This window comes from Oncorhynchus mykiss, chromosome 25 (assembly GCF_013265735.2).
Source record: "Oncorhynchus mykiss isolate Arlee chromosome 25, USDA_OmykA_1.1, whole genome shotgun sequence".
Lineage (NCBI taxonomy): Eukaryota > Metazoa > Chordata > Actinopteri > Salmoniformes > Salmonidae > Oncorhynchus > Oncorhynchus mykiss.
In genome coordinates, this window is record NC_048589.1 from 37,600,671 (window position 1) to 37,626,029 (window position 25,359).

The 25,359-nt window shown below is 46.1% G+C and overlaps 1 protein-coding gene across 1 annotated transcript; it reads left to right on the forward strand.

Moving 5' to 3' along the window:
- The first annotated feature begins 463 nt into the window (after window positions 1–463).
- On the forward strand, window positions 464–21,590 carry cenpf (centromere protein F). The gene is made up of 21 exons (XM_036962699.1): window positions 464–592; window positions 1,589–1,799; window positions 1,920–2,116; window positions 2,259–2,374; window positions 2,795–2,886; window positions 4,712–4,994; window positions 5,283–5,485; window positions 5,602–5,727; window positions 5,898–6,026; window positions 6,146–6,268; window positions 6,527–6,662; window positions 6,907–10,661; window positions 10,830–10,989; window positions 11,107–11,538; window positions 11,850–11,966; window positions 12,160–13,625; window positions 13,864–14,088; window positions 14,250–14,406; window positions 17,359–18,042; window positions 18,153–18,283; window positions 20,840–21,590. Exons 2-21 carry the CDS (start codon window positions 1,638–1,640, stop codon window positions 21,053–21,055), a joined length of 8,910 nt encoding a protein of 2,969 aa, XP_036818594.1. The 5' UTR covers window positions 464–592; window positions 1,589–1,637; the 3' UTR covers window positions 21,056–21,590.
- The last annotated feature ends 3,769 nt before the right edge of the window (window positions 21,591–25,359 follow it).

The following is a 25,359-nucleotide window of genomic DNA, read 5'->3' on the forward strand; positions in this document are numbered from 1 at the left end:
GTTTATTATCTATTTCAGTTGGTTTGGCAATGTAAACATGTTTCCCATGTCAATAAAGCCATTTGAATTGAATTTGATATTAAAGCCACGTTCACCTGCTATTCGGAACTAGGAAACTCTGAAATGTTCTACTTGTTAACTGGTTGTAGTTATTATACACGTGCCGGTTCGATTTTCTTAGTTCCGAGTGAATAGCTATAATGAAACAACTGAATGCAAATTGCCATAAATTAAAACAATGCAAACCATAGTAGTTGTAATGTGCATAAACTGAGTTTAGGAGACGTTACAACAATTTACCAGATGAGGATGAGTAACTACAAACCAATACAATACACGAGTTTGAAGACTGATCCCTCCCTGGGACCAACCCTTCAGTTCCTTGGTTAGTCACGTGACAAATAAACTGCCGCAATATTCTGGGGGCGGGGACTTTGTTCAAATTCAAGCGTCCAATCAATGGTGAGTTTCTGACAAAGTCACTATAATCATCCAATCAAACGCCGCATCGGAGATTACTGGGGATTTTGAATTCTCAGCAGCATTTTGTCTTTCGGAGCGAAATCTCAAGAACCAGAATCACCGCTTTTAGGTGAGTTCAGATTTCTACCTAAAAATTTGTTTTGCAACAGGTTGGTAAAGCAGATAGTTAAATTGCACCCAATATTTGTTTTGAACAGTTTTGGTAGTTGCAAAAACTACTCTCTGTTCGTCCGCTGTGACTTTTACTTTGTTTACATTCGATATGAAAAGCGGTCTAGCTAGCGCTAAATGTAGGCTAACGGTAGTTTGATTAGCTAGCGTTAGCTATCTAAGCTAAAGTGCATAAACGCAGAGAAATATATTTGATAAAAGGCAGTAGAGGTATGCCTCATTTATAACCAAGACATATGATTCAAAACGAGTAAGTAGCAGAGAGTTTGAGATTTCTTTTAGTTTTTGATAGTTCATGATTCTCCACTAACGAAAGTATGCGATACATTTGATAAGAATTCTTGAAAAAAAAACATTTTTGGGTGGCGGGGGACATCTTGTTCAGTATTTTTTTTCAAGGTCTACTTAAATAATTACTTTGCCACATTGAATAGTATGAATGAGGTATTGAATCAATTCATACATACTCTTAAGCTTTTCCCAAAAATGTTTTATGTAAATACCCCTGTATGTGTTTTTGTGTTTAACGTTATCTGTTTGATGTGTTGTGTAAAAACAATTGAAAGATTTATAGATTTTTTTTTTTTGTAACACATTCGAATTTGTATCTTCAAAATGTATGGAATTTCAATAACCCCCCCCCCCCCCACACACACACACTATTTACTGAGTCAAACCTGTCAGATAAACTTTGTCACTAGTAGCCCTATAAATGTGACAAATTCCTGATAATTTTATATGCACTTTTACATTTGGATATTGTATTTATTTTTATTTTTTTTACATCAATAAAATCAAATAAATATCTGAATTGTGAAATTCAATATAAAACATGAATCTGGTGTACTATTTAGTGCTATGTCACTAGCACTGCCTCCATTCAAATATGCTTAGCTAGCTAACGTTAGTTTTGGTGGTACTTCTCCCCTCCCAGGATATGCCGGTTGAGGCTTAACGTAGCTAGCTACAGATATTGAAGCATTATGAGCTGGGTAGTGGAGGAGTGGAAAGATGGTCTTTCAGGTAAAGCCCTGCAGAAGATACAAGAGATTGAGGGACAGCTGGACAAGCTGAAGAAGGAGAGGAATCAGAAACAGTTCCAGCTCGACTCACTGGAGGCTGTTCTACAGAAACAGAAACAAAAGGTTGGTGACTTAAGTTATGGTGTTGAATTCCAAAACATTAACAATACTTTATCCTATAGGGGAATTTCTGTTTTTACATTCAGTTTGTGTGTTAGACATTCAAAGTTGTGTGTTCTCCAGGTTGACAGCGAGAAGAGCGAGGCGTCTGCCATTAAGAGGGAGAACCAGGCCTTGGTAGAGTCATGTGACGCCGTGGAGAAGGCCCGTCAGAAGGCGACCCACGACCTGGGGGTCAAAGTGCAACAGGTCAGCAACCTGGAGGGTCAGCTCAGCACCAGCAAGAAGACCATAGAACGACTGGAGCAGGAACTCAAGAAGTGAGTCGCTTGCTCAGTACTACTGTACACTAGGGCTGTACGAGAAATCCGTTGGCTTTGTGCACGTACTGGAGATGCTTAGCTAGCCTAGGAATAGGATGGTTACAACATGGTAATAATAACACTGTATTCCTCTCTACAGATATAAGAATGAAAAGGACCGTTGTCAGCCCTCCCACTCCTCTGATCTTCAGTCCTACAGCACTCCTCAGAAGACCTTTGCCACTCCTGCTGCTACTCCCAGCTACAGACAGCATGGTAGAGTACCACAATATGGCCCACTTATATTCTGTGCAATTGGCTCATTCACCCCCCCCCCGCCTCCTCTCCCATGTAACTAATCCCCAGGTCGTTGCTGTAAATGAGAATGTGTTCTCAGTCAACTTACCTGGTAAAAATGTGTCACAGTGCAGTTGTAGCCATGGTTGGAGTCCATTTCAATTCAGAAAGTAAACCAAATTCTGATTTGGCTGCTGTAAAAAGTGCTTTATAAATACATTTCATTTCAATTCCAAATACTACTAATCGAAAACAATTGGAGGGAATTTCAGTGTACTTCCTGAATGGACTGGAATTGAAAGGAAATTGACCCGAACCCTGGTAGCCGCCTCCATCACTAGTATCATCTGTCTATTTTAAGTGCATGGTTGTGGTGTGAACAGATTCTCTCCCTCCCAGACTCCAGGCTGGAGGACCTTCAGGAGAGATACAACCAGGAGGTGGAAGAGAGGAAGAGACTGGAAGCCGAACTGAAAATCACACAGGTCAAAGTGAGTTGAAATGCTCAGTAGCACAACCACACAGTCAGATGCAGTGCAGGGACTACAATTGGGAGTGGTTTTGTTAGCATGATAATCCACTATGACACTCTGGAACTGAAAGGTCCCTGTTTCAAATACCAGAGTCTTTTGATGTGCCTTTGAGCAAGGTACTGAACCCTAATTTGATCCATGGGCGCCGTACTACTATGGCTGACCCTGTAGAACAACACATTTCACTGCACCTATCATACTACTATGGCTGACCCTGTAGAACAACACATTACACTGCACCTATCATACTACCATGGCTGACCCTGTAGAACAACACATATCATACTACTATGACTGACCTTGTAGAACAACACATTTCACTGCACCTATCATACTACTATGGCTGACCCTGTAGAACAACACATTTCACTGCACCTATCATACTACTATGGCTGACCCTGTAGAACAACACCTATCATACTACTATGGCTGACCCTGTAGAACAACACATTTCACTGCACCTATCATACTACTATGGCTGACCCTGTAAAACACCACATTTCACTGCACCTATCATACTACTATGGCTGACCCTGTAGAACAACACATTTCACTGCACCTATCATACTACTATGGCTGACCCTGTAGAACAACACCTATCATACTACTATGACTGACCTTGTAGAACAACACATTTCACTGCACCTATCATACTACTATGACTGACCCTGTAGAACAACACCTATCATACTACTATGGCTGACCCTGTAGATCAACACATTTCACTGCACCTATCATACTACTATGGCTGACCCTGTAAAACAACACATTTCACTGCACCTATCATACTACTATGGCTGACCCTGTAGAACAGCACCTATCATACTACTATGGCTGACCCTGTAGAACAGCACCTATCATACTACTATGGCTGACCCTGTAGAACAACACCTATCATACTACTATGGCTGACCCTGTAAAACAACACCTATCATACTACTATGGCTGACTCTGTAAAACAACACATTTCACTGCACCTATCTAGTGTATGTGACAATAAAACATCTATACCTGTTGAACTAGTCAAACAAATCAAAGCTTTGAAGTAGCATAACATATGGTATATACAGATGCGGTCAAAAGTATCGGCACCCTTGCATAATTCACTATTTCTTCTGAAATGGTTTTAAATGGCAAACACTGTTGGTGTTTACAGGTGTTATTGTTTGATTTGCAACTGCACAGGACCCAGAAGAACTCATCTAAACTGACACTGTTATTTTTCACTTTAAAATTTATAGTTGACTTTTTTTAAAAAGTTATAGTTAGTTTGGTTGGAGGCTGATTCTCGTTTGTGTAATTTAATTCACCTGTAGTGCAGGTGCCTATAGGTAAAAAAAATAGCAATTAAACATGTTTTTTTTTTTATATATATAAAATTGCAGGGGTGCCAATAAATTTGACCACATCTGGATGGTGTAATACCAGCCCCTCCAGGATTGTACTGCGTTTTTCTGTTATATTTGTGGGCAAAAATGTTTGATTTAGCTATTGCAGTTCTTTAGACTTTGCTATGGCAATTTACTATGATTTTTATCCAATTGTCCCAAAACTACGCTGACGCATTTTATGTGGTTAAAGTGCAGCGATAAGCTAAAATTGCGATCCCTCCTTTTGTAATGCTGTGAGCAGACCGTTTTATGCTGTGATATTGCAGTGATTTGTCCAATTTGCAAACCTTCGCAAATATGTTGATTTTGCACACAGAAGAGTTGCAATTGCAAAATCCTGGCGGGACTTTAATACGATGCATACTGATGCATGCTTCTGTCTCGTCTTCTAGCTGTTGAACCAGTCGTCCGTCAGTCATAAGGACATTGCCACCCGGCAACAAGCAGGCTCCTCCATATTCCCATGGCAACAGCAAGACAAGGGCCGCCAGTCCCAGGGCACCATTGAAACGCCCCTGGCTAGGCGGGCAGGGGGCGGGACATCCGCTGGCGGCTTCCTGTGGAACACGGAGGATACACCAATCAAATCCACCCAGCGAATCAGCACATCTGTATCCCAGTTTGATTCTGATGGCTCCTCCCAGCAGATGGAACAGCTGAGGATGCTGAATCAAGGTTAGGCCACGCCCTGTTATACTAATACTATCCTTTAGGCCATGCCCTGTTACACTAATACTACCCATGAGAACACGCCCTGTTATACTGATACTATCCTTTAGGCCACGCCCTGTTATACTAATACTATCCTTTAGGCCACGCCCTGTTGTACTAATACCTTCTTTACAAACCCTGTCAGTAGGCACATTTGAGAAAACGCCTTGTAAAGGAAAAAATTCAATGTTCTGACTGGGAAAACTCTGGTGGTTTCTCAATGTTTGGTCCTGTTTTTTAATGTCCTGTCAGAGCTGAAGAGTAAAGTGTCTGAGCTGGAGCAGCGTCTGCAGTCACAGGAGAAGGACGCGAGGATGCAGAGCGGCAGGCTCCAGGAGCTCCAAGGCCAGCTGGACCAGGCTAGGAGAGACCTGACCGACAGAGACAAGACCCTGGGCAAGAGCAGAGATGAACTAAGCAAGGCTACCACTCAGCACGAACAAGCTGTCGCCAAGGTAGGGGATATATGGCGTATTCAAAAACAATCATTTGCTAATGCATTCCTGTTGTGTTTCTGAGGGCTGTTTTGAACACAAGAAAATGTCTGAATCATTACTGTGCCTCCTCCCAGTGTGTGTCAATGGAGCAGAAATTGAAACAGGTCTCTGAGGAGATGTCCTGCCAGAGGCACAACGCTGAGAGCTGCAGACGAGCTCTGGAACAGAAGGTCAAGGACCAGGAGAAGGAGAGCCAGAAGGTTTGCTCGCTTTGTCCTCTGTTCTTTCAGACTCTGTAGTTGAAATTAATACTGAGAATCCACCTGTGGCAACTTCAATCTCTGTTACCCATGTTTTTTTTGTTGTTGTGTGGAACAGCTGTTGCTGAAGGGAGGTGTTTAAATGTATGTTTTCTTGTGTTTGTGTGTAGGAGCTGTCCCACCTCCAGAGCAGCCACCACTCCCTAGAGCAGCAGTTTAACCAGACCAAGACCAAGCTGAACCAGGAGATACAGCAAGCCAAGAAAGACCACAACATCCTGCAGGCTGAGATGGACAAGGTAATGTAATACGTTGTGATTATGGGCTGGAGTTATTCATTTCTACATGTCACTGACAACCACTCAAAAGTTAACTTCCTGTTACCAAGTATGTCACTTCCCTCCCTGCCCTCTGCCAGGTGTCATGCCAGAGGAGCCAGCTGGAGAGAGACCAGGAGGAGCAGAAACAGAAGTTGCTGAGGTCAGAACAGAGCCAACAGGCCAGCCAAAACAAGGAGCAGGACCTCAGGAAGAAATTTGAGGTGGGCCGTGATTCATGGAATTTCTCTTTTAAACCTGTTATGTATTCTTCTGTAATGTGTTCATTTGTGGAAAAATGTGCTGGACTAAATAAAAAAAAAATGTTTAACCACAATGAAACCACACACACACCAAAAAAATACTGTTCTAATATACGCACACAATGTTTCACCCCTAGTCTGGATGGTCTTTAAGGACATTGGATGTCCTCCATCTTGGAACCAGAAGTAATCTGATTGTTGTGTGTTTAACTTGTCCAGGAGCTGCAGAGAGAGAAGAACACTGTGAGCGCCCAGCTGGACCAGGGTAGCAAGAGGCTCTCTCAGCTGGAGGAGGAGAAGAAGAGCGCAGAGCAGAACCTCAAACGCACCCAGAGCATGCTGGATGACTTCAGAGGTAGGTTGTTGGTTTTGTTTAACCTTTATTTGTCCAGGTACTCATTGATATAAAATCTCTTGTTTAAGTGAGACTTTGTGCATGGTTTCCAAACCTATCTATTATGATCTAGCAATGTAAAGGTAATGTTTTAAATCCTGTTTGATGTGGAATGAGCTCATTTTCATTCCATGCCTTGTCATGTCATATCTCTGGTTTTGGCTTCCCCACATTAGATGTTGTTTCTGTGTCTGTTGTTCAACAGCCAAAAATGAAGCCCAGTCCGAAGAGCTGAAAGGACTTGTCACTAAACTGGAAAGCCAGACCAGATCGTCAGCCCAAGATCTAGAGAACCTAAAGAAAACGCTCACAGACGCAGAGACCAAGAATGACAAGACTCAGAGTGAACTGAATATCCAAAAACAGGAAGTGGAACAGATCACAAACAAACACAGCGCTCTGGAGAAGGAGATCCAGGAACTGAAGACAACCCTGACCACCACTCAGGGCGAGTTTGTGCAGCTGAAGAAAGAGAACGAGACACTTCAGGGATGGAAAACGGAGAAGGAGACGCTCGTTAACGAGACTGAGGCTGTGCAGCAAGGCTTAGTCGACAAAATCACTGAGCTGGAGAAGAGTCTGGGCTCGTTGAATGACGATAAAATAGGTCTACAGGAGCAGCTGAAGACTCTGGAGGCTGAGAAGGCTTGTCTATCAGGGCAGATCGATTCCCTGAAGGGAGAACTCCTCAACAAGTGTACCGACCTGGAGGAGAAGGGCTGCATGTACGAAGAGCTCCAAAAACAGCTGAAGGAGTCTGACCAGAAACACTTAAAAAACCTGGAGACCGTTGGGTTGCAGATGACCCAGCTTGAAGGACAAGTGAAGGATCTGGGGTCCAGGCTGCAGGTGGAGACTGGCAGGGCGGAGCGGGCCGAAATGTTTCACACTGAGCTCCAGGAGCAGTACCAGGCGGCCTGCGACCTGGCCCGGTCCAAAGATGCTCTGGTGGAGTTAGGCCAGAGCGATGTAGCCCAGCTCAGGGAGAGTCTGGCTCAGACCACAGCCCTACAGGAGGAACAACTGGCCAGATTTACCCAGGAGAAGACCTCCCTCCTGAAGGAGTGTGAGGAAAGCGTAGCATCGAAGGTAGACGAGGTTGAGCACGCCAAGCTGAGTCTGGTTAAGATTCAGCAGGAGCTGCCTTTCCTCCAGGACCAGGTGTCTTCACTGGAGTCCAACCTGAAGATCCAGAAAAGTTTGGGTGTTAAACTACAGGCCAAGTATGACAACATTGTCAATACTAAAGAGGATCTTGTGGAGAAGCTTTCTGAGGCAGAAAAGAGAGGGGAAAGTCTTCAGGGTGAAGTCAATAGCCTCTCAGAGCAGGCGAAGACTGTTGGCTCTCTACAGGAGCGCTGTGATACTCTGACGGCTGCGGCACAGGAGTCCATAAGCGCTCTGCAGAACATGACCGAGACCCTGACCCAGACTGAAACAGAGCTGCACATACTGAGAGACGTGGTTGAAAAACTAGAGGCTCAGGTGTACGAAGCTGAGACCAAAGCCTCAGGTCTTGAGAGGGAAAAGGCAGAGATGGCAGAGAAAGTAGAGAAAATCCAGAGGGAAGCTGAAGAGGTTTCTGTGAAGTATCAAAGCCTTCAGGACTCCCAGGAAGAGGAGAGGAATGGTTTGCTGAAGCAGATCTCTACATTGAAGGACATACTCACTGAGAATAATGCTGCTTCCGCCCAGCTGTCTTCTGACCTGAATAACTCCCTGGAAGCTCTGCAGAAGACACACTCGGCTGCCGTGGAGCTCAACTCCAACCTGGAGAGCAGCCTAGTGGAGAAAACAAACCTAATCTCTTCTCAGGAGATGCAAGTCAAAGAGCTCTCAGAGAGACTCCATAAGGAAGCCGAGATCCATGTCACAGAGCTGGAGACTTACCTCCAGAAACAAAGAGGCCTGAAGGAGCAGCTTGAGATTGTAAAGAGCCAGCTGGAGAGTAAAAGCCAGGAGGGAGCCGAGGCTAAGGAGAAGTGGGAGAGGGCCTCACTAGAGCTGTCTAAGCTGAGAGAAGATTTGTCTTCTGCCAGAAACAGTGTCGATGAGAAAGGCCGTAAGATCAAGAGTCTGAAAGAGAGGTTGAACCAGGCTGAGTCTGAACAAGACAAAGCTACCGACGCCCTGAAAGAGAAGGTCATCAGCATGAACAAGATCAAGGTCCAGCTGGAGATGCTTCAGATGGACCTGGAGGACAACGAGGCCTGCATGAACACCTTTGACACCCAGATAGAGGAGCTTAAAGGAACTGTGGAGGAACTCAGAGGCACCGTGGCCTCTCTGAATGGGAGACTGGAGGAGAGTGTGACGCAAAGGTCCACCTTGGAGACCGAGCTGGGCTCTGTCAAAGAGCAGCTGTCAGAGAAGAGCTGTGAAGTCACCCAGGTGACAGCAACTCTTGAAGACACTCGCCAGCAGATGCAGGCTGCCTTGTCCACAGCAGGTTTAGTGGAATCACTCCAGACCACTGTTGATGGGCTGATGGAGACCCTGGAGGAGGAGGTTAGAAAACATGGCCAACTGGAGATGGACATCATTCAGCTCACTGAGGAGAAGGAGCAGTTGGCTGTGGAGAAGGAGCAGTTGGCCGTGGAGAAGGAGCAGTTGGCCGTGGAGAAGGAGCAGTTGGCCGTGGAGAAGGAGCAGTTGACCGTGGAGAAGGAGCAGTTGACCGTGGAGAAGGAGCAGTTGACCGTGGAGAAGGAGCAGTTGACCGTGGAGAAGGAGCAGTTGACCGTGGAGAAGGAGCAGTTGACCGTGGAGAAGGAGCAGTTGACCGTGGAGAAGGAGCAGTTGACCGTGGAGAAGGAGCAGTTGACCGTGGAGAAGGAGCAGTTGACCGTGGAGAAGGAGCAGTTGACTGTGGAGAAGGAGCAGTTGACCGTGGAGAAGGAGCAGTTGACCGTGGAGAAGGAGCAGTTGACCGTGGAGAAGGAGCAGTTGACCGTGGAGAAGGAGCAGTTGACCGTGGAGAAGGAGCAGTTGACCGTGGAGAAGGAGCAGTTGACCGTGGAGAAGGAGCAGTTGACCGTGGAGAAGGAGCAGTTGACCGTGGAGAAGGAGCAGTTGACCGTGGAGAAGGAGCAGTTGACCGTGGAGAAGGAGCAGTTGACCGTGGAGAAGGAGCAGTTGACCGTGGAGAAGGAGCAGTTGACCGTGGAGAAGGAGCAGTTGACCGTGGAGAAGGAGCAGTTGACCGTGGAGAAGGAGCAGTTGACCGTGGAGAAGGAGCAGTTGACCGTGGAGAAGGAGCAGTTGACCGTGGAGAAGGAGCAGTTGACCGTGGAGAAGGAGCAGTTGACCGTGGAGAAGGAGCAGTTGACCGTGGAGAAGGAGCAGTTGACCGTGGAGAAGGAGCAGTTGACCGTGGAGAAGGAGCAGTTGACCGTGGAGAAGGAGCAGTTGACCGTGGAGAAGGAGCAGTTGACCGTGGAGAAGGAGCAGTTGACCGTGGAGAAGGAGCAGTTGACTGTGGAGAAGGAGCAGTTGACTGTGGAGAAGGAGCAGTTGACTGTGGAGAAGGAGCAGTTGACTGTGGAGAAGGAGCAGTTGACTGTGGAGAAGGAGCAGTTGACTGTGGAGAAGGAGCAGTTGACTGTGGAGAAGGAGCAGTTGACTGTGGAGAAGGAGCAGTTGACCGTGGAGAAGGAGCAGTTGACCGTGGAGAAGGAGCAACTTGAGGCTGACTTGCAGAGGCACAGTCTGAACGCTGGGGATGAGAGAGACGCGGTCAAACAGGAGAACGAGTGTCTCCAGCGTACGCTACAGAGCCTGACGGAGAACTACGAGGCTGTTCAGTCTGCGTTTGAGAGAGCGACCCGGCAGAGCGAGGACGAAACCAGAGAGAGGATCGGAACGTTTGAGAGGGAACAAACCGAGCTCCAGCAGAGACTGAGCGGACTGCAGGGTGAACTAGCCCTGTTCAAGGAGCACTATGACAGCCTGATGACTCAGGTAAATCGATAAAGTGGGAGAGCTAATTGTGTATGTAATTTTGTGATTTCGTTTTTTAGTGTTTATTTTACAAGGCAGGTCAAATTCTTATTTACAACGATGGCCTGTATTGTATAGGTCCTTGGAAGTAAAATGTGTTTAGTAAATGTATTATAATTATTATGACAGGCAAGCCAGCAGCAGTCTCTCATAGAGCAGCTTCAGACCAAGAGAGACCAGAAGGTCTCTACAGGAGAGGCGGACGGACCGACTTCCAGACAGACGTCAGGCTCCTTCTTCAACGTTAGCTTACCCTTAAAAGAAGATCCTGAGGAGATGAAACCCACAGGTTTGTTGATGATATGATAAGACATTGCATTTCTATGCTTTCCATTTACACATCTTAATGTTAATATGATATGCTTCGGGTTCACAAGGATTTACTTTATTTCATTGATCTCATCAGCTGAGCAATCAGATGACCTCCACAACTCTGAGGTACCTCAACAGACAGGAAGTGACGGCAACAATGAGCCAGCTGAAGAGTTCAGTGACTGCATGGATAAAGTCCCTGTAGAGCAGCAAAAAGCGCTCAGTAAAAGCCTAGATGATGATGATGTGACCCTCGGCGGTGAACATCTAGCAGTCTCTGAAGCTCCTCGTGATCAGGACCAGTTGGCCCAGAGCAGGGAGGTGGTCAGAAAGCTAGAGGAGGAGCTACAGACCCTCCACTCCCAGCTTGACCTCGCTACCTCTGAGATGACCCTCAGGAAGGAGCTGTGCTCTGAGCTGGAGGTCAAAGTTGAAGAGTTAGAGGTGAAGGTCCAACAGATGGAGAAAGAGATGTGTGGTGCCGCGGAGAAGATTAGCGCTGCCGTAGTGGAGAGACGAACGCTAGGTTGGTTTTTTACTAAACACTATCTCTCCTTTGTTGCTCCGCCCCCTCCATAATATAAACAAACGCCATACTGTTGTACTTGTCTTTCTTGCACTAACACTTACTAGCAGCACTCATTTGGCTTATCGCTGCTTTTATGTCGAAGGTTTTATATTCTCAATAACGGTGATATGTTGATTGTCTTACCAACCTTAGTTTCATGCAGTAACTGTAAGTTCCTCAGGTTCTTGTTTCAATCTTTTGTCCTGTGTTTTATGTTTACTCTCAAGGGTGTTTTAATGATGACAATGACATGTATTCATTATTATCAGGTGACCAGATCTCAGAGTTGACAGAGGAGGCAGAGTCCCTGAGACTGGCGCTGCAGACCTCTAAATGTCAGCTCTCTGATGTCATGGAGATGCTAGAGACGCTGGAGATGGCCAAAGGTAAGGACCAGAAACCCAAATTGTGGACCTCTGGAAATTATATTATCTCATTTAATCTTTGTAATATGCCTCATTTTAATAGTTTTAGCATCTAATTGGTTTAATTTTTTGTGCTTTAGGCTAATGTATAGAAAGTGAAAAGCTTTTTACTTTATTTATGAATGAATGAAGATATGATTCTTCCATCCTGAAGGTGGTTGGAGCGAGAGGTTCTTCCAGGTGGAAAGCGAACTGAAGAGGGTTCGTTCTGAGAAGGCCAATCTGGAGAAACACATCCTCTCCATGGAGGCTGATTTAGAGTGCCTGACCGAGCAGAAAGTCACGCTGGAGAGGGAGATGGAGGCTAGCCGCAAAGCTAAATGTGACCTGGCCCAGCAGCTGGCCACCCTCACCTCAGAGAACGGACAACTCAGACAGGAGATGGTGTCCTGCAGCGAGGATAGGAATGAGCTGGAACAGTCAGTGGCACAGTGGAAGGATAAGGCAGAGAGTCTGGAGAAGACAAACGTGGATACTAGAGAGGTTATTAAGATCTTAGAGGAAGATATCAGAAATGGGAAGAGGGAATCTGATGTGACGTCTGCTAACCTGGAGAGTCTGCAGATGGAGAGAGGTCAGCTGGTGCTGCAGTGTCAGGCGCTAGAGAAGACCATCACCCTGCAGAGCGGGGAGAAGGACAACCTGATTAACCAACTGAACAGCTTCAAAGATAACCAGAGCTCTGCGAGCAAAAACACTGAGTCCATGGCCTCTAAGATTCAGTCTCTGGAAGGGGAGATATCTAGACTAGCCCAGTCTCTGGAGTCTTCTCTGCTAGAGAAAGGAGAGATAGCCTCACGCCTCAACTCAACCCAGGAGGAGGTGGCCCAAATGAGGTCGGGCATCGAGAGGCTCCGGGTCCGCATAGAGTCCGACGAGAGACAGAAAAAACACATGAGCGAACTGCTGAAGGCTGCCCAGAGGAAAGCAGATGCTCTTCAGGACCAGCTAGACAAACAGGAGAGGGAGAGGGAAGACGCTGACCAAAACCTAGAGGAGGCTGTGCTTCAGGCCGAGACGGCCACGGTCCAACTTGAAGAGTTGGAGGAAGAGAAGAAGGAACTGGCCAGTAAGATTGAGGAGATGACTGCCGAACTGGACAGCCTGAGAAATGAGAAGGAGAGGCTTGAGGAATTGCTCTCTCTGAAGAACGCAGAGATTGAGGAGATGAAGGCAGCAAACCGAGCTGCCACTGAGGAACTGGAGAAAGGGATGAGAGAGGCGGAGGACAAACAGAGGGCAATGGTGGAAGAGTTACAGGCCCAGCTTGACTCTGTGAGCTCTGAGCTGCAGAAATGCAGAGAAGGCCTGGAGGGAGAGAAGGAGAGAATGCGGTCTCTAACGGAGGAATGGGAGAAAGAGCGGGAGAGGCTGAAGAAAGAGGTGGATCGACTGCAGGCTTTGGAGATCGAGCGGGAGAAGAAGAGAGAGATGCTGACTCTGAGACTGCAGGAGGACCTGGAGGCACAGCAGAGAGAGATGGGGGACATCCGAGAGAACAACAACACCCTGCAGCAAGAGATGGAGAAGCTGCAGGCACTACTGTCGGAGCGGGAGCAGAAAGAACAGGCTCAGTCTGCAGAGAGACTAAAACTACAGCAGCAGTCAGAAAGCTACAAGGTCAGTCGTTTTCTATAGTCCTATTGATATCATGTAGAATAGCCTATATTCTTAGTATTTGGGGTTTTCATTCATCAATACGAGACTGGAATGATCTTGGTACTTTGTACTTTTCAACCACGGTTAGCGGTGTTGGAAACAGATGTGTTAAACTGTGCCGGTCTTCTGGTTCAGCAATGCAGTGTGTCAGTCACACTATGTATGTCCTCTTTCTAACACACTACTGACTCCTCCCTAGTTATCCCTGGAGGAGGTTACCTCAGAGAAGGAGGTGCTGAAGGCACAGCAGGAGGAGGAGGTTGCAGCCCTTAGGGGTGAGCTGACCTCGGAGCAGGAGGTGCTGAGGGGACAGTTGGCTGCAGCGGAGGAGGAGGTCAGAGGTCATCTGTCAGAGTTGAGCAGTCTGAGAACCAGAATGGAGGAGCTCAGCACTACCATCACACAGCAGGACAGCAGCAAACAGGTATACAGCCCTTGTCACATTGTTGCTTTACGGCCTGGAAATTCATTGCATTACATTTCAAGTGGTTTTCACTCCTAAATGTATTACTTTTTAAATGTTTTATTATCTGTGAGTGATTATTATGGTAACTAATATTTTTTTATCTGTGTCCTGTCTGGAAGGTATCGGAGCTGAGCTCCAGAGTGGCCCGTCTGTCTAAGGAGAGGGACTCAGCCCTCGGTAAGGTTAACATGTGGATGAACTCCTGTAAACAGCTGGAGAAGGAGAGGGAGGCTCTTGTACTGGAGACCCAGAAACTACAGGCCAGCCAGACACCAGGTACCATTATCTACTACATTACCATCAATAATAAATATCATTGATATATGAAGACAGTAGGGGCCACAGAATTGAACCCTGGGGAACCCCACATGAATACTTACATTATTTGAAACAAGTGGTGGAAAAAGTACCCAATTTGTAAAACTTGAGTAAAAGTAAAGATACCTTTTAGTATAACTTTTATCAAGTAAGTCACCCAGTAAAACACTACTTGAGTAAAAGTCTAAAAGTATTTGGTTTTAAATATACTTAAGTATCAAAAGTAAATGTAATTGCTAAAATATACTTAAGTGCTGAAAGTAAATGTATAAATCATTTCAAATTCCTTATATTGCAAACCAGACGGCACCATTTTAAAATGTATTTTATTTACGGGTAGCCAGGGGCACACTCAGACATAATTTACAGTGCATTTGGCAGGGATACAAAAATTCACCGTTTTTAATCCAAAATAGGTGACCTACATGGTTCGTGTCGATCCGATGCGAAAGTGGAGCTTTGGATCAGTACTGGCTGTAAGCGAAAGAGTGATGCGCGTTTGGAGCGATACTGTCTGTGTCCAAGGCTCAGCCAATCGTTCACATCACATCAGAATGCAACACGCGACTGAAGAGAGAAGAGACAACCAATTCGCTAGTTACAGCATCAGCTTTGTAAAGACGAAGTGTAGAAAGGCAGTTTGTCAGTAAACAGCAGCGCGTCCCCTGAACCATAGGTGAGAAGCCTGACCAGGGGTGAGAAGGTGATGAAGTGTACTTCATGAGCTGTAACTGAAAAAACAACTGGCATTTGGAAAGTTTGAGGTGGGCGAGAAAGTGTGGTGGTACAAGTATTGTTAAGTAACGTTATCTTGCTAGCTTGATCAAATTATCCGTTAGCTAGCCAGAGAAATGTTGCGCAACATTAGCCAACTTAAGTGAACAAATAATTGTGTTTATGGTGTGAAAAATGTGCAGGCTAATAACATCAGACAGCTAACGCCAGCTAGCTAACGTTAGTAACCTAACCAATTCGCTAGTGTTATTAACTGGTCTACGACTCCTTGCCGTTCCTCAATTTGCGTTACTGGACTCTGGTAATCTGTGTGAAATGATAACTAGTTTACGAACTAACTAATATCTGTGAGCTAATGTTTTCCCTCTACAGTATGTGGTTAATTTAAAGAATGAGAGTTAGTTGAAAATAAGGCGTTTGTTCTTTAAACAAGTGGATTCAGGGATCAAGTGTAGCTGGGCAACTACAACTTGGAGTCCACCTGTGGCAAATTCAATTGATTGGACATGATTTGGAAAAGGCACACACCTGTATGTAAGGTCCTACATTTGACAGTGCATGTCAGAGAGAAAAAAACGTTATTATGGTTATTAGAAGTTATTAGGTCAAAGGAATAGTCCGTAGAGCTCCGAGACAGGATTGCGTTGAGGCACATCTAGGGAAGGGTACCAACAAGAACACAGTGGCCTCATTCTTAAATGGAAGAAGTTTGGAACCACAAAGACTATCCCTAGAGCTGGCCGCCCAGCCAAACTGAGCAATCGGGGGAGAAGGGCCTTGGTCAGGGAGGTGACCAAGAAGCCGATGGTCACTCTGACTGAGCTCCAGAGTTCCTCTGTGGAGATTGTTGTCCTTCTGGAAGGTTCTCCCATCTCTGCAGCACTCCTTTTTAAGTTTGCCACCTAAAGGATGCTGACCATGAGAAAAAAGATTCTCTGGTCTGATGAAACCAAGATTGAACTCTTTGGCCTGAATGTTAAGTGTCACGTCTGGAGGAAACCTGGCACTATCCCTATGGTGAAGCATGGTGGTGGCAACATCCTGCTGTGGGGATGGTTTTCAGAGGCAGGGACTGGGAGACTAGTTAGGATCAAGGAAAAGCTGAACGAAGCAAAGTACAGAGATCCTTGATGAAAACCTGCTCCAGAGCACTCAGGTTCTCCGACTGGGGTAAAGGTTCACCTTCCAACAGGACAACGACCCTAAGCACACAACCAAGACAAGAAAGGAGTCTCTGAATGTGCTTGAGTGGTTGAGTGGCTCAGTCAAAGCCTGGACTTGAACCCAATCGAACATCTCTGGAGAGACCTGAAAATAGCTGTGCAGCGACTATCCCCATCCAACCTGACAGAGCTTGAGAGGATCAGCAGAAAATAATTGGAGAAACCACTCAAGTACAGGTGTGCCAAGCTTTGTAGCGACATACCCAAGACTCGAGGCTGTAGTCGCTGCCAAAGGTGCTTCAACAAAGTACTGAGGAAAGGGTCTGAATACTTATGTAAATGTGATTTATATTTCAGGTTTTTTTAACACGTTTGCAAAAATGTCAAATCCTGTTTTTGCTTTGTCATCATGGGGTATTGTGTGTGTGTGGATTGATGAGGAAAAATATAAATTTCATCCATTTTAGTATAATACTGTAGCATAACGATGTGGAAAAAGTCAAGGGGTCTGAATACTTTCCGAATGCACTGTACAAACTAAGCACTTGTGTTTGGTGAGTCCTCCAGACCAGAGACGATGGGGATGACCCAGGGATGTTCTCTTGATAAGTGCATGAATTTAACCATTTTCCTGTCCCGCTAGCCATTCAAAATGCAAGTTGTACTTTTGGGTGTCAGGGAAAATGCATGGAGTTAAAAGTACATTGTTTTCTTCAGGGATGTAGTGAAGTAACAGTAATGGGTCAAAAACATAAATAGTAAAGTACAGATATCCCAAAAAACTACGTAAGTTAAAAATACCTTTTAAAGTACTACTTAAGTACTTTACACCACTGTCTGAAAAGACTTCAGATTGTGGAACATCATATTAGATGTAATTGACAGGGACAATGCACATTAATCATCATTTCTGTAAATGTTGCTAAAAACAGATATAGATTTTTTTTTTCTCCCTTTTCTCTCCATGTAAAACACAACCCCATTTTTATGTAAAACCTCCCTGTTGTTCCAGCTGGTGAAGAGAGGAGTGATGAGGTACAGAAGAGGAGCTCTGAGGAGGTGCAGGCTGAACTCAAAGAGTTGAAGAAAGCTCTAGAGGAGAGGAGTGAGGAGGTGCAGGAGCTCAGCAAGACTCTAGCAGAGAGAAGCAGGGAGTTGGAGGCGCAGAAGAGGAGCAGTGAGTCTGAACTGGAGGAGCTTACTGAAGCCTTGGAGGAGAGGAGCAGGGAGGTGGACGAGAGCATGGATAAATACTGCAGCCTGATGGTCCGTGTCCACAAGCTGGAGGAGACCAACGACACGCTGGAAACACGCCTGGAGCGCCTTGTCACGCAGACCACTAGCAGCACGGCTAACAACGCTAGCAACACGGCTAACAATGCTAGCAATAAAACACCCAGGCGAAAGTCAGGCAGGAGGTCAGCCTCCAGGGCACAGGAAGCACTCATACCGTTGGGTCCCGCAGAGACAGACTCTGAGAACACGGTGCCTGCTGGTCAGGGTCAGGGGTCGTTGGGGAAGAGGGGTTGTGGTGTTCTAGCAGCTAGTGACAACAGCAACACTCCATTTAAAGCCCAGGAGGCCCTGCTGAACACTGCCAAGAGGATCAAAGCAACAGCAACCACGCCCAAACCAGGAAGTAGACAGGAAGAGGAGGAGTTTAGGCCAGAGGGACTTCCTGAGCTGGTGCAGAGAGGTGAGACATGGGAACATGGATTCCAACAATAACTTTGTTCTTATTGAAGCATAATAAACCTGAGCCACTACTATCGGCCTCGTGTTCGATTTGTCTCATGTCTCTCTCAGGGTTTGCTGATATCCCTCTAGGAGAGGCCAGTCCCTTCATCATGAGGAGAACCGCAGTGCAGCGCTGTAGCCCTCGTCTGGCCGCCGCACGACACAATGCCACCACCCCAACTGTAACCCCCCAACACAAGGTGAGTTACACACACACCCACCCACAGGGGGGCAGCAGAGTCCTGAAGGTGAGCCACACACTGCAGTTAAATTAGTGTGTCATTGGTCAGCAGAGAGTTGATATAAGCCATGGGAGAGATGGAGGGTAGAGAACAGACTTGTCACTAAAAGAAGGTGATAGATGGTTGTATTCAGTCAGTCAGCCGGATGTGACCCTAGCCTGGGTCACATCTGCAATGGGGACCCTCTTTCCTCGACATAGAAAATCACTCTTGACTACGGCTCGCTGGAGACCTGATAACATATACATTCACTCACACTCGTCAGTAGCTACGTTTCCATCCAATTGGTGACCAGATTTTTGAAAGATGCCACCATGTCAAAAATGAACAAATTGTCTGCATTTTATAGAATTGTACTGGCATTTCCATCAGCCTGTTGTGACTTTTATTTCTCCGCAAGACATTTGTGAGACGGCTTCCTCTCTCGGGCCCATTCAGGAATAGCACTTAAAATAACACCCTCTCCATAACTTCAGTCTAGTGAAAGATCACATCCATATTCTGGACATATTAACTTGTGGTGAAGCCTCCCTGTGGTAGTTGCAGAGCACAGGAGGTTGGTGGCACCTTCATTGGGAAGGACGGGCTTGTGGTAATGAGTGGAGTGTTATCAAATACATCGAACTCATGGTTTCCATGTGTCCGATGCCATTCCATTTGCTCTGTTCCAGCCATTATTCTGATCCGTCCTCCCCTCTGCAACCTCCAGTATCGCAGAGGAACTTTGCTATGCTGTAACTAGTTTGTCATTACCACCAGGTACCTTAGAAGACGGGGGGGGATGGACCATTTCACTTTAGGAAGCTGGGGGGGGTGGACCATTTCACTTTACGAAGCCGGGGGCGTGGACCATTTCACTTTAGGAAGACGGGGGGGGGGGGGGGGTGGACCATTTCACTTTAGGAAGACGGGGGGGGTGGACCATTTCACTTTACGAAGACTGGGGGGATGGACCATTTCACTTTAGGAAGACGGGGGGGATGGACCATTTCACTTTACGAAGCCGGGGGCGTGGACCATTTCACTTTAGGAAGACGGGGGGGGTGGACCATTTCACTTTACGAAGACGGGGGGGGGGGGGGGGGGGGGGTGGACCATTTCACTTTAGGAAGACGGGGGGATGGACCATTTCACTTTAGGAAGACGGGGGGGGTGGACCATTTCACTTTAGGAAGACGGGGGGGTGGACCATTTCACTTTACGAAGACGGGGGGGGGTGGACCATTTCACTTTACGAAGAGGGGGGGGGTGGACCATTTCACTTTACGAAGAGGGGGGGGGTGGACCATTTCACTTTAGGAAGACGGGGGGGTGGACCATTTCACTTTACGAAGCCGGGGGGGTGGACCATTTCACTTTAGGAAGACGGGGGGGGTGGACCATTTCACTTTAGGAAGACGGGGGGGTGGACCATTTCACTTTAGGAAGACGGGGGGGTGGACCATTTCACTTTACGAAGCCGGGGGGGTGGACCATTTCACTTTTGGAAGCCGGGGGCGTGGACCATTTCACTTTAGGAAGACGGGGGGATGGACCATTTCACTTTACGAAGCCGGGGGCGTGGACCATTTCACTTTAGGAAGACGGGGGGATGGACCATTTCACTTTAGGAAGACGGGGGGATGGACCATTTCACTTTAGGAAGACGGGGGGGATGGACCATTTCACTTTACGAAGCCGGGGGCGTGGACCATTTCACTTTAGGAAGACGGGGGGATGGACCATTTCACTTTAGGAAGACGGGGGGGGTGGACCATTTCACTTTACGAAGCCGGGGGCGTGGACCATTTCACTTTAGGAAGACGGGGGGATGGACCATTTCACTTTACGAAGCCGGGGGGGTGGACCATTTCACTTTAGGAAGACGGGGGGGTGGACCATTTCACTTTACGAAGCCGGGGGGGTGGACCATTTCACTTTAGGAAGACGGGGTGGACCATTTCACTTTACGAAGCCGGGGGGTGGACCATTTCACTTTTGGAAGACGGGGGGGTGGACCATTTCACTTTTGGAAGAGGGGGGGGTGGACCATTTCACTTTTGGAAGACGGGGGGGTGGACCATTTCACTTTACGAAGCCGGGGGGTGGACCATTTCACTTTACGAAGCCGGCGGGGTGGACCATTTCACTTTAGGAAGACGTAGGGGTGGACCATTTCGCTTTTGGAAGACGGGGGGATGGACCATTTCACTTTTGGAAGACGGGGGGTGGACCATTTCACTTTTGGAAGACGGGGGGGTGGACCATTTCACTTTTGGAAGACGGGGGGGTGGACCATTTCACTTTTGGAAGACGGGGGGGTGGACCATTTCACTTTACGAAGCCGGGGGGGTGGACCATTTCACTTTAGGAAGACGGGGGGGTGGACCATTTCACTTTAGGAAGCCGGGGGGGTGGACCATTTCACTTTAGGAAGACGGGGGGGTGGACCATTTCACTTTAGGAAGACAGGGAGCGTCCACTCATGTCTCTGTCCATAACATGACCATTTAAAACCCTTTCCTCCTCTTGCAGGTGCTGGAGCCCCTGTCCCTTCAGAGCCCTGTCGGCATGGCAACTCTGTCTGACAGCCCTGGTGGGAAAGGCCTGTGTGTTAGTCCTGCCTCCAGTGGCGAGGAGAGGCGTGGCCGTCGGTCCCTGAGCACACGGAAGACTCCGGAACAGAGGGAGAAACGCAAAGAGGCCATGATGACTGCATCACGCCAAGAGGAGAACTGCCAAGTGCAGTAACATAGCAACTAACTAACCTGTACAAAGCCAGTAACACCCCAGCCCAAACCAATGTGATGACAGAATACTGGTGTCAGAATGTCTGTAAACTGCATTACTAATGTAATTCATCTGTCTGCTGTCTGTGGTACAGGTGAAATGCGATTCTCCAATGTAAGCTGTAGATATTAAATGTTTCTGTGTTTTTCCTCTGAACCTGTTTTATACTTTCTATTCCTCCTGATTTACTACTACTGTTAATAGCACAAAAATAAACTTTTTGTTTTGTTTTAATCTGTTATTAGGGCTGTTTTTCCAGACCCAAGTGAATCCTACTGGACTAGAAAGCATGCTCGATGGAGAATCTCCATGCCATTGGAACTTAATGTGTGTCTGTAGAAACTATCCCATAAAGTCGTATAAGATAAAACTCCAATACCTAGTTCTGTAGCGTTACGGCTCTTTTCTGTGTCAATAACGAATAATTCCACTTCACTCCAGCTCGTTGGTTGTTCATAATGATATAACTGCTGTTTTACTAAACATTGTGATCACATTGGCTTGACTGCGTCTCTTTTAACCCATGGTCTCACATCGGTGTACATGTGATTTCATTTTGCTTTGTCTTACTTGGCATTTTCTCACTCTTGGTTGTATTCAGTCAGACGGCGACTAGTCTGTCGACACACACACACACACACACACACACCTCGACTCTTATCTCTCACACACGCACAGCTCAGGAAATCAATAATCCTGTCTTTTGAAGCCATAGGGAGAGAGATCTCACTGCACAAAATACCCCTGTATCAAGATCTGACACATTCTGTTACACATTGAAATATGATGTATCTGATTGTGTCCAACTCACGTCGTATCAAACTGCTTCAGCCCACGTTGATGCGTCATGTCAATCACCAATCATATTCGTTGACACATCCTAACATCTCAAGTATGCATTTGATCCCTTATTGACTAATTGTATGAAATTAATCTTAAAAGTTACGGTGCTCATTGCTGTCACCATGAAAATACCCCCCTCCCAAAAAACAAAATGTTACAGTGGAACCCAGACCTACAGACCAGGGCTTTTGATAATCGAACTTAATACTGGGTCTAAAACATGTGAATGAAATGTCCCCCCTGTGGGGGCAGTATTGTACAATGTTTCTATTTAAACGGGGAAGTTTATACCTTAATTTCAAGTCTTGTCAGTCAAATTTCAAGATGTAATTTATAGGCCTGCAGTACTTGCTGCAGCAGACACTACAAAGAACTATCATTTATAACCCAACAAACAAACATATGGGGATAAAATATAATTGATTTAGTATTGATCTAAATAAATGTTCCTTGTATTCTCAAATGGAAACAAGCGAGGGCCCTCAGGCTCTCTCAGCACTACATATGCTTAGTTGTGAAGCGAGGGCCCTCAGGCTCTCTCAGCACTACATATGCTTACTTGTGAAGCGAGGGTCCTCAGGCTCTCTCAGCGCTACATATGCTTACTTGTGAAGCGAGGGTCCTCAGGCTCTCTCAGCGCTACATATGCTTACTTGTGAAGCGAGGGCCCTCAGGCTCTCTCAGCACTACACATGCTTACTTGTGAAGCGAGGGCAGCTGCACTGCATTATTTCATCAATAAAAATTGCAGCACCCTCACCCCCAAGCTACTTCCAGTGGCACGTTGCCCCGAGCCTCGGGCTAGTGGGCTAGATCCTACTACCCCGGTCTGAACAGTTCTAGCCTCGGGCTAGTGGGCTAGATCCTACTACCCCGGTCTGAACAGTTCTAGCCTCGAGCTAGTGGGCTAGATCCTACTACCCTGATCTGAACAGTTCTAGCCTCGGGCTAGTGGGCTAGATCCTACTACCCCGGTCTGAACAGTTCTAGCCTCGAGCTAGTGGGCTAGATCCTACTACCCCGGTCTGAACAGTTAAAGCCTTGAGCTAATGGGCTAGATCATACTACCCGGGTCTGAACATTTCTAGCCTTGAGCTAGTGGGCTAGATCATACTACCCCGGTCTGAACAGTTAAAGCCTTGAGCTAATGGGCTAGATCATACTACCCGGGTCTGAACATTTCTAGCCTTGAGCTAGTGGGCTAGATCATACTACCCGGGTCTGAACATTTCTAGCCTTGAGCTAGTGGGCTAGATCATACTACCCCGGTCTGAACAGTTAAAGCCTTGAGCTAATGGGCTAGATTATACTACCCGGGTCTGAACATTTCTAGCCTTGAGCTAGTGGGCTAGATCATACTACCCCGGTCTGAACAGTTAAAGCCTTGAGCTAGTGGGCTAGATCATACTACCCGGGTCTGAACATTTCTATCCTTGAGCTAGTGGGCTAGATCATACTACCCCGGTCTGAACAGTTCTAGCCTTGGGCTAGCGGGCTAGATCCTACTACCCCGGTCTGAACAGTTCTAGCCTTGGGCTAGCGGGCTAGATTAATATCCATATTATATCCCCCTCTGTTGTTGTTCTCTCTGTCTACTGTGTTGTTCTGTTGTTGTTCTCTCTATCCATTGGATTAGACAGTAAATGGATTTGTTCTACTGTAAATGGGTTGGCTGTGCTGAAAACATATTTTAGCCCTGTGTGTGTGTGTGTGTGTGTGTGTGTGTGTGTGTGTGTGTGTGTGTGTGTGTGTGTGTGTGTGTGTGTGTTTCTCTATTCAACCTGGAGTGTCTTTACATGTATAAAGAAAAGCTTTATTCAGAGGGTTTATTTAAGTATTTGGTCCTATTGTTTGATAATTACCTCAAGTCAATGTATTGATCCCTTAGCCTCCCGAGTCTAGGTTTTTGTAAACAGAACTACTGCTATATGAGCAGAATTAGATTCATTTATTGATTGATGACTGTTTGACCATATGCCACAATAGAAAGGCTGTCAGTATATCTGAAGTTGTAGGATTCTCCATTGACCTAGGTCCGGTCTTCTCAGTCTAGGCTTAAAAACAGACGCCTCACAAGTCCTCAACTGGCAGCTTCAACTAGTCTAAAGAAGGCCAGTTTTCAGCTGTGCTAACATGATTGCAAAAGGGTTTTCTAATGAGCAATTAGCCTTTCAAAATTATAAACTTGGATTAGCTAACACAACTTGTCATTGGAACACAGGAGTGATGGTTGCTGATAATGGGACTCTGTACGCCTATGTAGATATTCCATAAAAAATCTGTTGTTTCCAGCTACAATAGTCATTTGCAACATTAACAATGTCTACGCTGTATATCTGATATATTTTATGTTATTTTAATGGACAAAAAAATAGCTTTTCTTTAAAAAGTAAGGACATTTCTAAGTGACTCCAAACTTTTGAACGGTAGTGTATATGAAAGTACAGTTGAAGTCGGAAGTTCACATACACCTTAGCCAAATACATTTAAACTCAGTTTTTCACAATTCCTGACATTTAATCCCAGTAAAAATGCCCTGTCGTAGGTCCGTTAGGATCACCACTTTATTTGAATAATGTGAAATGTATAATAGTAGAGAGAATGATTTATTTGATCTTTTATTTCTTTCATCACATTCCCAGTGGGTCAGAAGTTTACATACATTCAAATAGTATTTGGTAGCATTGCCTTTAAATTGTTTAACTTGGGTTTAATGGTTCGGGTAGCCTTCCACAAGCTTCCCACAATAAGTTGGGTGAATTTTGGCCTAATCCTCTTGACAGAGCTGGTATAACTGAGTCAGGTTTGCAGGCCTCCTTGCTCGCAAACGCTTTTTCAGTTCTGCCCACACATTTTCTATAGGATTGAGGTCAGGGCTTTGTGTGGCCACTCCAATACCTTGACTTTGTTGTCCTTAAGCCATTTTGCCACATCTTTGGAAGTATACTTTGAGTCATTGTCCATTTTTGGAAGACCCATTTGCGACCAAGCTTTAACAAGACTGATGTCTTGAGATGTTGCTTCAATATATCCACATAATTTTCCTCCCTCATGAAGCCATCTATTTTGTGAAGTGCACCAGTCCCTCCTGCAGCAAAGCACCCCCACAACACGATGCTGCCACCCCCGTGCTTCACGGTTAGGATGGTGTTCTTCGGCTTGCAAGCATCCCCCTTTTTCCTCCAAACATAACGATGGCCAAACATTTTGGCCAAACAGTTCTATTTTTGCTTCATCAGACAAGAGGACGTTTCTCCAAAAAGTACGATCTTTGTCCCCATGTGCAGTTGTCCCTATGGCTTTTTTATGGCAGTTTTGGAGCAGGGGCTTCTTCCCCTTTCAGGTTATGTCGACGTAGAACTCGCTTTACTGTGGATATAGATAGTTTTGAACCTGTACAGCATCTTCACAAGGTCCTTTGC